Here is a 13,330-nt window from a genome sequence, read left to right as displayed (position 1 = left end):
CCCCGTTAGAGGAAAAGTAATTGGTTAGAAAGAAGCAGATTTGGCAATTTAGTTTTTTTTGAGGAACCCGGAATAGAATCATGTGCACAGCCTGAACGTGACGCTGTTGCCTGAGGAGGCTACAACTAGCTAGCGTAGCTCCTCGGAACTGTTTTTGCTGTTTCGAGGAAGTAGTTGGTGGTTGGAGTGCTACTTAGTGCTACTTAGCAGTTAGAATCAGGCAGAAAGGAAGCTCTTTGGAAGCAAGAGTGCCATTTGTACAACTCAAACACACAAATCCAAATCTTCAAGGCAACTCCTCACATATTCCGTCAGAAAAGTCTTCATTATGACACCATGCAGCGGTCTAAGGCACTGCGTCTCAGTGCTAGAGGTGTCACTACAGACCCTGGTTCGATCCCGGGCTGTATCGCAACCGGCCGTGATCGGGAGTCCCATAGGGCGGCGCACAATTGGCTCAGCGTCGTCCGGTTTAGGAGAGGGTTTGGCCGGGGTAGGCCTTCATTGTAAATAAGAATTTATTCTTAACGGACTTTCCTAGTTAAATAAAGGTTTAAAAAAAACATGCATTGATTGAACAGCAGCCACTGTTATTTTCTTAACCCTCTCCTGTATCTCTATCTCTTTCCTCCCTAGTGCTCGACAGTAAAGCGATAGACACCAACCAACCAATGAATGCTCTGATGCGTCTGAATCAGATACGTCCAGGTCTGCAGTACAAGCTGCTGTCCCAGTCCGGCCCGGTCCACGCTCCTGTCTTCACCATGTCTGTCGACCTAGACAGCACCGTCTACGAAGCCTCAGGCTCCTCCAAGAAGACCGCTAAGCTGCATGTCGCTGTCAAGGTAACAGAGTTTGACCAATATTGGCCTGGTCAATGAGAGAAGGGGTGGATAGATGTTGGGAAGGTGTGAAGAAAAAGCCATTTGGGGTTAGTAGAGGGCAAGTACCCCTGGAGAGAGTTCTACAACTTACTGTAAAATGTGTGGAAAGGGGGCTGGTAGTGTTACATTAGCAACAGCACGGGGGCATTAGTGTTTGTAAACAGGGTCAGAGTCTAGACAGAGATAATATTATTGTCTAGGATATTATAAGTCAGCTCGAGTAGTCCAGACAGGGAGCTGTTATTTTGTGTGAGAGCAGTGAGGAGAGGAGGGAGTGCTTGTGAGTGAGGGGAGTGAGTGATTCAGACAGAGCTGTTGTCTGATGAGGAGAGCAGTGAGGAGAGGAGAGAGTGCTTGTGAGTGAGAGGAGTGAGTGATTCAGACAGAGCTGTTGTGTGATGAGTAGAGGAGAGAGTGCTTGTGAGTGAGAGGAGTGAGTGATTCAGACAGAGCTGTTGTGTGATGAGTAGAGGAGAGAGTGCTTGTGAGTGAGAGGAGTGAGTGATTCAGACAGAGCTGTTGTGTGATGAGTAGAGGAGAGAGTGCTTGTGAGTGAGAGGAGTGAGTGATTCAGACAGAGCTGTTGTGTGATGAGTAGAGGAGAGAGTGCTTGTGAGTGAGTTGAGTGAGTGATTCAGACAGAGCTGTTGTCTGATGAGGGGAGGAGAGAGTGCTTGTGAGTGAGAGGAGTGAGTGATTCAGACAGATCTGTTGTGTGATGAGGAGAGCAGTGAAGAGAGGAGAGAGTCCTTGTGAGTGAGAGGAGTGAGTGATTCAGACAGAGCTGTTGTGTGATGAGGAGAGGAGAGAGTGCTTGTGAGTGAGGGAGTGAGTGATTCAGACAGAGCTGTTGTGTGATGAGTAGAGGAGAGAGTGCTTGTGAGTGAGATGAGTGAGTGATTCAGACAGAGCTGTTGTGTGATGAGGAGAGCAGTGAGGAGAGGAGAGAGTGCTTGTGAGTGAGGGAGTGAGTGATTCAGACAGAGCTGTTGTGTGATGAGTAGAGGAGAGAGTGCTTGTGAGTGAGATGAGTGAGTGATTCAGACAGAGCTGTTGTGTGATGAGGAGAGCAGTGAGGAGAGGAGAGAGTGCTTGTGAGAGGAGTGAGTGATTCAGACAGAGCTGTTGTCTGATGAGGAGAGCAGTGAGGAGAGGGGAGACTGCTTGTGAGTGAGAGGAGTGAGTGATTCAGACAGAGCTGTTGTGTGATGAGAAGAGAGAGTGCTTGTGAGTGAGAGGAGTGAGTGATTCAGACAGAGCTGTTGTGTGATGAGAAGAGAGAGTGCTTGTGAGTGAGAGGAGTGAGTGATTCAGACAGAGCTGTTGTGTGATGAGAAGAGAGAGTGCTTAGGAGTGAGTGATTCAGACAGAGCTGTTGTGTGATGAGGAGAGGAGAGAGTGCTTGTGAGTGAGAGGAGTGAGGACAGGAGTGCAAGCGTTGGTCATGCAGTCAGTGAGTGTTGTGTTTTCGGGCTCCAGCTGCGGTCAGACTGGGATGCCCTGTCCCCCGTACCCCCTTCTCCTGCTCGCCGCCACTCCTGGCTGCTGTGGAGCGCCCAAATCTGGGTAATCCCAAAGTCGTTGTTAACAAAGAGGCTCTCCCAAGCATAGAGCTGGGATAGTCCTCTAACCTCCTCCGATTGCCATAAAAGGCCCCGATGCTGCTCTGTTCTGCTTTGGTGCCCCGGGGATATGTGTGTGTGTGTGCGTGTTTCTGTGTCTGTGTCTGTGTCTGTGTCTGTGTCTGTGTGTGTGTGTGTGTGTGTGTGTGTGTGTGTGTGTGTGTGTGTGTGTGTGTGTGTGTGTGTGTGTGTGTCTGTGTGTGTGTCTGTGTGTGTGTGTGTGTGTGTGTGTGTGTGTGTGTGTGTGTGTGTGTGTGTGTGTGTGTGTGTGCAAGCACTAGCACCAATTTGTGTCAGACACAAAGAGATCTCCTGTTCCGTCCACACAGAGAAAGGTACCGGTCCACTTACTACAGAGCCCCAAAGGTGCTGTGTGCTGCCGGTGAATTAGCCGCGAGGGAACCAGGTTCATTATAATACAGGAAACAGAAGAAGTGTGTTGGAGTTCAAACTCAGTCACTCAGAACCGGTCCAGAACCCACAGTAGTGCTGTTTAGGAAATGCCGCTGACAGACGCTACCTTTGAACAGGCATTGGGGCTGGATGACGAAATCAGAAATGGTTTGATATTGGATTTGTGTCTCTCCCCCTCCTCTCTCTAGGTTCTGCAGGCGATGGGTTACCCCACAGGCTTCGACGCGGACCTGGACTGCAGTGCAGACGAGAAGTCGGACGGAGAGGGAAAGAGCGAGTCGTCTACACACTCGAGCAATAACACAGCACACTCAGACAACTCAAATACACTGGAGGTGCAGTACTGACACACACACACTCATGGAACACACAAACAAACCAGGGTTGGAGTCAGTTCTGAATTGAGTTCCGAATTAGTATTTTCATTTCGAATCTTGAATTGACATTTAATTTGAGTTGTCCACACCCCACACAAAGCAGAATTTGAATTGAATTTAAATGCAAGGAAGTCGGATTTCATTCAATGATCTGTAATCTGATTTCTGTTCTGCTCCCGCGTGTTCAGGTCCGAACTCAGGGTCCTATTCTGACGGCCAGCGGTAAGAACCCCGTCATGGAGCTGAACGAGAAGCGCAGGGGTCTGAAGTACGAGCTCATATCGGAGAGCGGGGGCAGCCACGACAAACGCTTCGTCATGGAGGTGAGGCCTTACACCGTGCATATCTCCATTGGAACAGTAGATTAGGCACACACACACACACACACACACACGCAATGGACCAAGGTTGGTGCACACTGACTGGCAAGCTCCTCTGAAACACACTACATCACTCCAGCAGTCTCTCCAAGAACACTGCCGTGTCGTCCTATCCATTCATCCCACTAGGGCTGTTGGCTGTGTTGTTTTCTGTCACGCCTCGGCGACTCACTGATAGATTCACAATCGACGTGAGCAGGTCAAGTCTGTCACACTTGACATGTAGTGGTGTGTCGGAGCTATTCATGTGTTGCACGTTTCGTGTCGTTTTGAACGTCCGTTTTAGGACTGATGCCCAGCTGAACATTCTAGTCGATGCCGTCTCAATGGGTACTGACCCATGTCCGTGTCTTGAAAACACGACGACATATCAGAAGGAGGCAAATCATTGGTAGGACAAGCTTTTGTCATCATTGTGTTATCTCTAGATTGATTTTCAGTGTAACTTTAGCCAGCTAACTAAGATTGAGGGGAGAGCGGCAACATTTTTGCTAGCGAGCATTAGCATTGCTAGCTATTGTTGGCTCTTGGCAACATTGCCTCTCTCTGAGGTAAACTTGACGACATTCTAACGATGACAAAGTTGTTCCGTACTAATTATTTGTCTACTCTGCCCATGTCATCGTATTTCCCAGCCACTATAGTGGAAATCTGACTCAAAAGTCATTAGCCCCCGTTCAGAAAGATCTGGCATTAACCATCAGTCAGATATCAATATGCTGCGCCGTCTGTAGAACGGTGATAGTAATGGCAGCGATGTGATCGAGTGACGGATGTGCAACCCATGAACAGATCCTCTGGCTGGTCGGCAGTACGAATATAATACCACCGGACATACAGGATATCCTTGTCTAGCCACTCAACAGATATCAATGCATTCTTACTTAAGTGTGTGTGTGTCTGTGTGTGTGTGTGTGTCTGTGTGTGTGTGTGTGTGTGTGTGTGTGTGTGTGTGTGTGTGTGTGTGTGTGTGTGTGTGTGTGTGTGTGTGTGTGTGTGTGTGTGTGTGTGTGTGTGTGTGTGTGTGTGTGTGTGTGTGTCTGTGTGTGTCTCCTCCTCTCTCTCTCCAGGTGGAGGTGGATGGTCAGAAGTTTCGCGGGGCAGGGCCTAATAAGAAGGTGGCGAAGGCTTCGGCTGCGTTGGCCGCTCTCGAGAAACTCTTCTCTGGCCCCAACGCCGCCGCCAACAGCAAGAAGAAGAAGATCATCCCACAACATGCCGTATGTTACCAATACTGTCTCCTCGGATCAGCTTTCAATACCTTCTGTTGCCAGGAGTCTGAGTGGTCCGTTAGCGATGTCAGTCCTCTTTAGAAGAAGGTCTGATCAATTATCAGGACTTCCTCTCGTACTTTCACAACCTGATACAGAGTCTCGTCGACTCTCATCAACCGCCTGTTTGATCAGTCATCAATACTCTCCTGTCTCTGTGTTTGTAGACTAAAGGAGCACTAGCTGCAGCAGCGGCAGCCTCGGCAGTAGCAGCCCAGGTGGCCAGAGGGAGAGGTAGAGCGGCAGCCCTGACCAGAGGAGCCTTCATCAGCGCTGCCGCACCAGGATACACACAGATACCAGGTACATGTAAGTATATAAAAGTGTGTGGGGGGGGGGGGGGGGTTTGTGTGCCAGTCCTGTCCGTTTCCCTGCCAAAAGCTCTAGTTGTTTATAGGTTGAGTGCATGCATTTGTATTGCCAGTATGTCCAGTTACCCAACGATCCTAACAGTCCAACATGTGTGACAGGCTTCGGGACTCCATATGGATACAGTGCTGCAGCCGCCCCAGCCTACGGTAAGTCATCGCTCTCTCTCTCAGAGGACAAAGAGTTATAACACCTGCCCTGTCGTACTATTCCTCCCTGCTGTTGGAGAGGCCCTCCTGGGGGAAAACGATAGTGCCATTGAATCAGAGTTGCACATAGAGGTCGAAATTGAAATGTAAGAAATTGGTTCAATCTAAAAGCTAAAGAAAGTCAAAGTGGAACTGATCATAACCTTTTGGTTCTTACTGTGGTTGGAGCAAGCCTTGCTGAGCTTCTTCGCCCGCCTAAGTGTCCAGACTGCTGCTCGTTCCGCCCGCCCCTCCGTCAGTCTGTCTCTCCCCCTTCCTGACTCTCTGGACATCTCCTCCCCTTATTGTAGCCATGCTATATCTCTTCCCACAGCTAAGCTAACAGATACCCCATTCAAAGCAGCCCGGGCAGGCAGGGACCAATGCTGCCAACACGCACAGGGACAGGCTATATGGGTTATTTACACATCTTCTATAGACTAACTTCTTTAAAAAACTAGGAAACACCACACCCCACCACACACACACCACCTTCCAACCCAAACTATTTCAGACCCCTACTATATCTTTCTAAACATGTAGCTAAACGGTCACAGTGTGACTGTATAATTCACTGAAAACATAGCGTGGCTTCCCCACTTTATCCTCTGGCTAGACTGGCAGGTCGGTCATCTGTGGCCTTCTCAGTCTCTGCCAGACAGCAGGTAGCGTGTCTTAGAGCTCTGGAAGGTTTGAAATTCTACCATAGTCTACATAACTAGATCAGATTCAGGGTGCTCTGCTCTGCTCTCGCACAATCAGCGTAAGTCAATACAGCACCGAGCGCTTTGAGGTCAGCAACACTCAAGATGCTCAATCACACGACCACTTTGTCTTACAGATTTGTACACTCACAGACTCGAGCATAAATACGCACTCAAAAACGTACGATCTTGTTTGCAAATATAGACACACTCGGTCTCTCTCTGCCTCTCTCTATTGCTCTCGCTCTTTTCCTCTCCTTCCCTCTCTCTCTCTCTCTCTCTCTCTCTCTCTCTCTCTCTCTCTCTCTCTCTCTCTCTCTCTCTCTCTCTCCATCTCTTCATCACACACACCCTAAACTGAAAACAGACTGGTCCTTGTGTGTTGTGTGGCATTGGGAGCCCATTCCCTCCGTCACAGAGAGAGTTGCCTGTTTCTGGGGGCTTTGAACGAGTCTTATGTGCAGGGGGAGACTGTTCTGGGTACAGGTCTGGGCAGGCACAACACGTTCTAGAAGTAGACCTCAGAGAGCCGAGCACTGAGACCTGTATTCCCCAAGAGTCTCAGAGTAGGATACAGGATCAGTTTGAGTGAGACTATATGGACAGGAGGCACCTGATCCTAGATCAGTACTCCTACTCTGAGATGCTTTTTGAATACGGCCCTTGGTGTTGAGTGCTGTAGCCTGGTCCCAGATCTGTTTGTGCTGTCTCGCCACCTCCTGGGGTCTTTGTGATAATAGGATTTGGCAAGACAACACGATCAGATCTGGTCCCAGGCTAGTAGTGTTGTAGTTTCGCCAACCCCAGTGGCCCTGCCTGGTCTCTGCCTGGTACATAAAGAGTGTTCCTTTAGTGCCTACCACCCAGTCATGTCATGTGGCACTATCATGGTATTTGGCTGTTGTGAGATCAGATTACACGTCCTTGTCCAGTCCCCTCCAGTGCTTCTGCGATGATGTTGCATGCTGGTTAATCCTCCCCAACTGCAGTCATCTATCGTTCTGTCTGACGCTCACTGCTGTGTGGCGCTCAGCCTCCTGTTGCTGCTTTGGGATTTCTGTTCTGGGTTCAAGACCGTGAGAAACACATGAAACAACACACACACACTCAAGTACACACAACTATGACCTCTTGTCTATCTATGATCGCAGCCACAAACCACACAAACCTCAGCCCAGTCCACGAGAATATCCACTCCATTATACAGTACCTGTAAACAATTAGACAAACAAACCAGCCAACCAACCATAGCCTTGCATTGTACACCATTGACTTTGGTCTTCCTTCCTTCCTTCTTTCCTTCCTTCCTTCTCTCACTCACTCACTCACTCACTCACTCACTCACTCACTCACTCACTCACTTCGTCTTTAAACATCGTCCCTCTCTCTGGGTTCTACTGTAGCTCTGCACACAGGGACTATCTAGGCCTAGACTATAGAACTAGAATGAATGGAACAAACCCTCTGCTCTCACAATAGAATTTGGACTGATGAACTCATTGGTGCACGCAAAATGGCTAACCTGGAATTCTAATCATTCTAGTTCTGTGGCCTAGACTCTAGGCACAGTAGAAGATCATGACACAGGACAGAAGCGTGCATTTTTGTTTTGCCCTGCCGTGGACTCATGTGGAGTGCTCTTTTCGTGTCTCCTCTCTAGGTTTCTCCCCCAAGAGAATGCTTCTGTTGCCTGTCATGAAAATGCCTGCCTACCCCATCCCCCATTACTCCTTCTTTTAGCACAGGGACACCAAAACACCCCACCATATTTTTTTAGAAGGGAGTCTTTTTGTTTTTTTTCAACATATCGAGGGGGGGAACTGAACTAAAGGACTTCAGCATGATTTGTAAAAGGAGTGAATATTTTTTTTTTTTTACTGTTTCCAACTTTTACTGATTAAAAAAACCTGCAGGTTTAAGTTCTTAAAAAAAAGGGAAAACTTGAAGGATTTGTACTGTGAATTGTTACATCATTCTTTTGAGTCTAAATTACAGTACAGTGCTTTTGGAAAGTATTCAGACCCCTTGACTTTTCCCGCACTTTGTGACGTTACAGCCTTATTCTAAAATTGATTCAATTTTTTTCCTCTCATCAATCTACACACAATACAAAGCGAAAACAGGCTAGTAATTGCTTTTGCAAATTTTTTACAAAAATAAAACAGAAATACCTTATTTACATAAGTATTCAGACCCTTTGCTATGAGACTCGCAATTGAGCTCAGGCGTATCCTGTTTCCATTCATAATCCTTAAGATGTTTCTACAACTTGATTGAAGTCCACCTGTGGTAAATTCAATTGATTGGACATGATTTGGAAAGGAACACACCTGTCTATATAAAGTCTCACAGATGACAGTGCATGTCAGAGCAAAAATCAAGCCATGAGGTCGAAGGAATTCTCTATAGAGCTCCGAGACAGGATTGTGTCGAGGCACAGATCTGGGGAAAGGGTATGAGGGGGGGAAAAATATATTTTTGAATGAGCCTGTAAACGTAAACAAAATGTGGAAAAAGTCAAGGGGTCTGAATACTTCCCGAAGGCACTGTGCATCCGCCTTTTTTGTTATTTGTTCTTGTTCTTCTGTAGGAAGGATTTAGGCCCTGCAATTTGACATAGACGACACATTGTCTGTAAACCTGCGCTGTGTGAAGAATGGAGTAATAATGAAACTATTTTGTGGACAAATAAAACCTTTATCTTCTACAACAAGCTGAGCACTGCCTGGTGTCGTAACTGAAACGAGGTACAGTAACAGTACAGTATAGTCTAATGACCCTACTGCACTGTAGCACCCTCTGTTTGGCTTACGTAGCGGCTAGAGAAGCTATTTGAAGCTATTTCCTGGTGTGAACAGGAAGTTGCATGGCCTTGACAGGAAACGGGAAATGCTGTTGTTATGAATAGGAAGTAGAGTGTAGTGTAGGGGAACGTGGTGGTGTACCAGAGGTTATACAGTAATAGTCAAGTTTGCAGAGCTAGTGGTACAGTAGCAATAGCAGTACATAACACTCATATTAGATGTTCTAATAAATAGAGGCTCAAACCCATGCTCTCACTTCATTCCATTTCAATTCAGTCAATTCAGGGAGAATTTTCATTTCAGTTCAGTTTAAGTCCTGAACTTGCTGAATTGAAATGGAATTGACCTCGACCCCGGTCGTGCTTGCAGCGATGTCCTGATGGTATCACTTGTCTTGTCCTGCGTATATATGCACACGTACTGTACCCTGAGTCTGACCCCTCACGACCCTCACTCATTGCACATTTGGTTCTCCCGACCCCAACCCGTGACCTCCATCCGCAGTTCGCACAGCAATCTGATATGGCTGCTTAGTTGGCTGGTCCCCCCCCCCCCCCCCCCCCCAGAGTCCTATCGAATACACCTACAGCACAGCACACATGGAAACACAGAAACACAGCTGCACTCTGGAGAATCGAAAGCAGCAACATGGAGATTGTCTACCTACTTTTCCTGGTTCATTTCTGTGGTGGTTTGGTTTTATGTTATTATTGTTTTTACTGGTGAGTGTGTCAGTGTGACTCAGCAGTCCACTCAGTCCTCTCCCATGGGGCCAGCACAAAGCACAAGCTATCTCTGTCACAATGCTGCCATGGCCTGATTACCTTACCTTCCTGCTCTACTTAGCCTGATACCTCACTGCACAACTCTCCACATACTGTTCTGAACAGTGAGGTCCACATTGGAATTCAGTGACCATATTATTATTCTCTTTCATCTAGATTTTTACTCTAAAAGATATTTTCTGTTAAACCATAAAAGTTCTATTATATTTACTCCTAAATATATTTTATATGGAGATATCTGGGTCAATCAGAGGTGGTTGTGTGTCTGTGCTGGTCCGTGGCTGAGAGGACTTGGTCACCATCGCCATCGAGAGAAAAGCCCTCTGGGATACCGTACACTTTGGACAGCCGTCTCCATGGTTACCGCTATGAGGCGCAGCCATAGGCCAGAGGTCCCAGTGTCCTGTCCCATGGTTGGTTGAGCAGGGGAGACCTACCTTGGTGACAGCCAGGGGAAGCCCATAATGTGCCTGATCCCAAACCCTCTCCCTCCCTTTCCGATCCCACGGGCTCCCCCTCTCTCTTCGCGATGGCATTGTACTATACTCTCTCCAAAATCACAACATTTGATTTGATTTGTCAGAGTTATGTACTAACCACGTTTGTCTTTAAAAAAAAAAATAAACGTTAAAGTTTATACGTCTTATCACATATCTCTGCTGTCGTATCTGAAATAAATGAGCTTCGAAGTTTTCATTTTTTATTTTCAATAGTTTCCTTCTCCTTTCACATTTTGGTTGGATTGTTTTTTGTCGGAAAGTGGTAACCATTGCAACTTATGTTGTTGATGTCTTTATTAACCTGATCCGCCGCAGCGCAATGAAAACCCCACGTACAGTACAGCCAGACAGAGCAGAGATAACAACCCACGGAGAGAGTGAGTCATGCTGCCTCTTACAGGGTCCCACGGTAACTATCTCTCTCTGCTCTTCTCCTCACTGTAGGTGGTCTTTTCATTGACAATCCTTTTTACCAGCCTCGGACCATCGCACCATTTATTATTCATTTGGGTCCTCAAGATCTCTTCTCTGACTTCTAGAACCATCAGGTTGTGTGGCTTCTAAACTGTCGTACCTACAGTCCCGCTAAGGAGCTTGACCTTTGACCCAGCAGGCTGTCTGTCCGTCTCCCACCGTACGGTACAGAGCCAGCGAGCGGTCAAACAGAACTCCTCTCACTCTGTTCTGTCTCCTCACAACCCAAATCAAAGGAAACAAACCTATAAAAAAAAAAGCAATACTTGATTTGACTTTTTTGACTCTCAGCTGCATCAAAACTGAAGGCTGAGTACCTTGGTCTTTTGGTCTCTTTCTTATATAGCAATACTACACCTGAACTTTTTGGCTTCAAGCTTACTTGAGATGATGACGTGAATGTTCAATCGAGTCTTACCCAAACACAGCATTGCAATATGTCATTTTCAATTGTATATTCACTGTGTGTATGTGTGGCTATACCATGGAATATATGCATATATGTGTATGGTATGTGTTTCTAGAGATATATATTACATGTGCTGAAACTATTTAGGGTGTACGCGTGTGTAAATATGATATACTTATTGTTGGTATAAATTATTTTAGAATTACAAAGTGAAATGTAATTATAATCCCACAATATAGCTTTCGTCTTCTTCCAGTTTTATATACACTAAGCAATTTACTCGACTCTAGTACTAGGACAATGCAATATGAAACTTGTTTCTTAATTAACCTTAATTAATTAATTATGCTAATAGACTAGCCTAGTGATGCTTCATTTTCTTTTACCCCGATGTCTTCTCATCTGAGCCTTTCTGGACATGCTCAAGTCTCTCTGGTCTAAGGCTCGCTAGCACAGCCCGGTCAGTCGAGAGTCGCTCGCTCACTCAACCTAGCAACCCTACCGCGCCCTCTCTAACACACACACTTCCTATGTGACAGCACACATTACTTTCCTGTTGACTTTCCGGGTCAGAAAGCACACTTCTCTACTCAGTGGAACATTTCTCATTGCACCAATGCTAACAGGCGTACAACAGTGGAGGTTGCTGGGGGGGGGGGGGGGGGGGGGGGGGGGGGTGGCTCATAATAATGGCTGGAGCGGCGCGAACGGAATGGCGTGTATTTGATACCATTCCACTGATTCCTCTCCGGTCCTTACCCCGAGCCCGTCCTCCCCAATTAAGGGGGCCACCAACCTCCTGTGGCGTACACCCTGTACTGTACTGCTGTATTGGTACTCTACGTGCATACACGCTATCCTTATAATAACCTGGGAGTCTGTTGGACAACTAGAGTATTTAAACACTGATACCTCCTCACAGGACTACATTACTCAGAGGACCAGCCACAGTCCTCTCTCTCTCTCTGGCCTACAGCATAACGTGGGACCAAAAGCACAGTTCACAGTTTGTTAGCTTGTAGAGGTGGCGGGTGGCCCTGCGACTGCACCACCACCTGCTCGCCCCCAGCCCATGCACACGTCAGTCGCCCCTCCGTTGCGCCACTGCTGCGCGAAGGCCTTAGTTCACAATCCGTTTGTACAACTGTTGTACAATGTGCGGGCAAACTCCTGAAAATTGTATTTCGTATCACAACCAATGTGTCAAAAATATTATGCATCAGTTGCACGAACCCCCGAGCGTGAACTAAGTAGAGCATGCTACTCGGACAGTCCAACACACAGGGCTTACTGCGGCATCTGTCAACACAAGTCGCAGACCGACCAGCCTTGTCACCGTGGGACAGTCCAGGCACACATTAATAGCTACGTCTAATTAAATGGATAGTCCGACATTATACACATTATAGCTCTACTGCAGAAAGACGGACAGGACCCAGTCGTTTCATAACCCCCACTTGACCCTCTCTAGTATACCTATTTCTATACTATAGTATAGTGTAATATACTGCATATCGTATACAGTATGCTTTATCTAACTGATAAGGTGAAACCATAGTAAGATGTAGTTGATATTATATAAGTTTGTGTGCGGTTAAATTAGTGTATGGTGGTAAAGTAAACTACAGTGCCTAGCAAGATTACCAACCCAGCATCAAGGCCATATTACCTGGTCTTGAATAAGTGGACATCCTATATCAGGATGAGCCACTACAACCATCCTGTATCCAGATGGATGGATCACAAAGTACAGGATAAGATAAGGTAAATGAATGTTTTTTTTTTTTTTTAAAGCTTATTTATATGGAAGCTGCTAAAAATGTTAAATCAACCCCAGAATCGACATTCTGCAATATCACTTTTGTGTTTTTCAAATCGATGCATTAGGCTGATACAAACATATCCATAACCACATGATCTGACAACTGGCACAATACACATCCAAAAGGGAATGCCCGGTTTTAAGGTATGCTCATATGTGAACGTCCCAAAACATTGAAGCATAGCTTTATAGCACTGGTTGGTGGGTCAAATCTTTTCACAAACACACACGGTACTCTATGTATTTATGTATGTGGCTTCAGTTGGTGAGAGCCTCTTGATGTTTTGTCCTCATCACTTTTTGGGATGTTCAACACGACAGCCTACA

At 46.6% G+C, this 13,330-nt stretch overlaps 1 protein-coding gene across 5 annotated transcripts in view; it reads left to right on the top strand.

The window, feature by feature from the left end:
• The window catches only part of strbp (spermatid perinuclear RNA binding protein), a 127,658-nt gene extending 115,820 nt beyond the window's left edge, over positions 1-11,838 (top strand). For 2 of the 5 annotated variants that reach the window (XM_055875107.1, XM_055875106.1), the window contains exons 12-18: positions 637-845; positions 3,109-3,255; positions 3,486-3,620; positions 4,748-4,897; positions 5,116-5,257; positions 5,419-5,466; positions 10,743-11,838. In XM_055875107.1, coding sequence (XP_055731082.1) covers positions 637-845; positions 3,109-3,255; positions 3,486-3,620; positions 4,748-4,897; positions 5,116-5,257; positions 5,419-5,466; positions 10,743-10,837 — 926 coding nt within the window. In that variant the 3' untranslated portion in view covers positions 10,838-11,838. Of the gene's footprint in view, positions 1-636; positions 846-3,108; positions 3,256-3,485; positions 3,621-4,747; positions 4,898-5,115; positions 5,258-5,418; positions 5,467-7,869; positions 8,923-10,742 lie in introns of those variants that run through there. The other 3 variants (XM_055875108.1, XM_055875110.1, XM_055875109.1) reach the window with 3 other exon arrangements.
• Positions 11,839-13,330: the final 1,492 nt, after the last annotated feature.

The sequence above is a fragment of the Salvelinus fontinalis genome, chromosome 21 (assembly GCF_029448725.1).
Source record: "Salvelinus fontinalis isolate EN_2023a chromosome 21, ASM2944872v1, whole genome shotgun sequence".
In the NCBI taxonomy this organism is placed as follows: domain Eukaryota; kingdom Metazoa; phylum Chordata; class Actinopteri; order Salmoniformes; family Salmonidae; genus Salvelinus; species Salvelinus fontinalis.
This window is presented reverse-complemented; position numbering and strand designations above follow the sequence as displayed.